At 44.3% G+C, this 2,305-nt stretch overlaps 1 protein-coding gene across 1 annotated transcript; it reads left to right on the forward strand.

Annotated features, from left to right (window-relative positions):
- Nucleotides 1–474: 474 nt before the first annotated feature.
- Nucleotides 475–1,730, forward strand: LOC139048357 (uncharacterized). The gene has a single exon (XM_070522749.1). The coding sequence runs from the start codon at nt 555–557 to the stop codon at nt 1,728–1,730; it is 1,176 nt and encodes a 391-aa protein (XP_070378850.1). The 5' UTR covers nt 475–554.
- The last annotated feature ends 575 nt before the right edge of the window (nt 1,731–2,305 follow it).

The following is a 2,305-nucleotide window of genomic DNA, read 5'->3' on the forward strand; positions in this document are numbered from 1 at the left end:
TAGTAGGTGATCATCAAACATGCGGAATTCGAGGCCGCTCTATACAGACAAATGTTCCAATCGCACGTTCAGTCCTTGAATGCATAGAGGGTAGTACGGATCAAGTAGCTCTTCTCCAGATTGACCTCGCCAAAGCGTTTGATAAGGTTCAACACGAATTTTTGTTCCAACTACTGCAACATCTTCAATTAGGGGATGTATTATACAATGGTGTAACACTTTGTTATAAACATTGCACCACAAAGTTAATTGTGAACCATACCCTCTCATATATAATACAAGTACAGTCATCCGTTCGTCAAGGTTGTCCACCCTCGCCTTTACTCTTCGCCATATACTTAGAACCGCTTTGCTTAAGCGTGCTTTGCGACTCTAGAATTAAAGGATACATATATGCCCATGAGGAAATTAAAGTGCTAGCTTATGCAGATGACATTGCCTTCTTTTGCGTCGATAAGCCAAGCATAACCAAGGCAATAAACGCTACCCTGCGTTTCTGTGAGACTGCAGGAGCTACTGTAAATTTTGACAAAAGTAGAGGCTTTTGGCTAGGCATGTGGGCGCTCACTCCCTCTGTATTCGCGAATATTCATTGGAATAAGTCTCCGTTGCGATATCTTGGAGTACCTCTCGATAACTTCCGTAATAGTGGACCTCATTGGACGTCCACGATAACCACTATCCGTCGAAAGGTGACAACCAGGCAAGGACGTGATCTCTTCATTTTTGCGAGAGCTAAGGCATGCAATCCATTTCTCGCTACTAGGCTTCTTTATGTTATGCAGGTCTTGCACTGCTCACGTGTCCATGTCCAGGGATTCCATAGAATATTTGCATGTTTTATTTGGCATTCATCATGGGAAGCCATGAGAAGGGACAACCCTTTTCTCCCGCTTGAAAAGGGAGGCCTGGGTCTTGTGCATTTATTTGTGCGACAATTGGTCATGCGCTTATTTTACCTCAAAAATGTCCGTCATCCAATCCTTCTCGCAGTTAATCGAGCACATCTTGCGTCACACCTCCCTTTTCTTTTTGTCACGACAAACGTTGCTCAAGAACTACCGTTATGGGGCTTCTTAAAGGAACTTGTCGACACTATTTCATTCTTAAAAACCAGATTCAACCTTGAATATTTGTTTACCGTTAATCGCACGTCGCTAAATGTAGCACTTACAGATAACCTTTCCCCTGAACCTCTGTACCGAAAGCCGTATCTGTCTCTATTTGGTCAAGATGTTCTTTGCCGTGTCCGTAGAATGTGCATTGCGCCAGCAGCGAAAACGTTTTTCTTCAAGCTGCACACTTCCACACTGCCACTTAAAACGTGGCTTCGGGAAAAAAAACTGTGTGTACCCTGGAATACAAATTGTAGGCTTTGCAATCAACCCGAGACAATAGAACATTGCTTTATACTTTGTCGTGACGCATTTCTTTTTTGGGACATTTTACAAAGAACTATCAAAAAAGACTTTCCTCTCACATGTTATGGTATCCGGTTCCTTCCTTTCAAAAATACAGCCAGTAATACACCATTTGATTTGTTTATGTTATTAGGACTTTATTCATTATGGAGAAGTCGAATGACCGACAGATATGCCGAGCCACCTCGCTCGACAAGGTCTATCTTCCGTGAAGAGACTGCTCAAGTCCGAAATGTGGTGGCTACATATGATCCCGTCCCTGAATGGATTTCATGTCTGGACGCTTGTGTTTGCTTGCCAGAATTTTGAACTGACATTGGACTGTATACTATCTGTGAATTTGTTTCTCTTGTATGTTCATATGTAATGTAACTGCGTTGGTCTGACAGTACCGATAGTTCCATGCAATAAAGAAAAAAAAAAGTTGGCGTGGCGCAGCGGTAGAGTACCGGGTTTGTGAGCGGTGGGTCGGAGGTTCGAATTCTTGATAGACCACTTATATTTTTACGTTTTTTTTCTTTTTCTATTGCACTATAACGCTCTCTGTTGCTTTCTGCCTTAAAAATATACATGGGATGTCCAGGCACCGCGTATTTAACACGCTAGGGCTGATTTTTGCGCCAGCGCCCCAGCATACAGAGCGCGGCACTGGGCCCATAATGCGGCGCTGCACTGGACGCTGGAAGCGTGTATATGGGCTGTGATCATGAATGTGCGCTCGGATGGTGTCAAAGAAGCCAGTAGGCCGTCCACCATTGCAAGCAAACGGACCTGCACGGACGGCGCGCTGATAGGCCCGTGTTCGCTCATGGTTCGGCTTAAGTCCGTGTATACGATAGGCCCATGTTCGCTCATGGTTCGGCTTAAGTCCGTGTATATGCTTT

The sequence above is a fragment of the Dermacentor albipictus genome, chromosome 8 (genome assembly GCF_038994185.2).
Source record: "Dermacentor albipictus isolate Rhodes 1998 colony chromosome 8, USDA_Dalb.pri_finalv2, whole genome shotgun sequence".
Classification (NCBI taxonomy): domain Eukaryota; kingdom Metazoa; phylum Arthropoda; class Arachnida; order Ixodida; family Ixodidae; genus Dermacentor; species Dermacentor albipictus.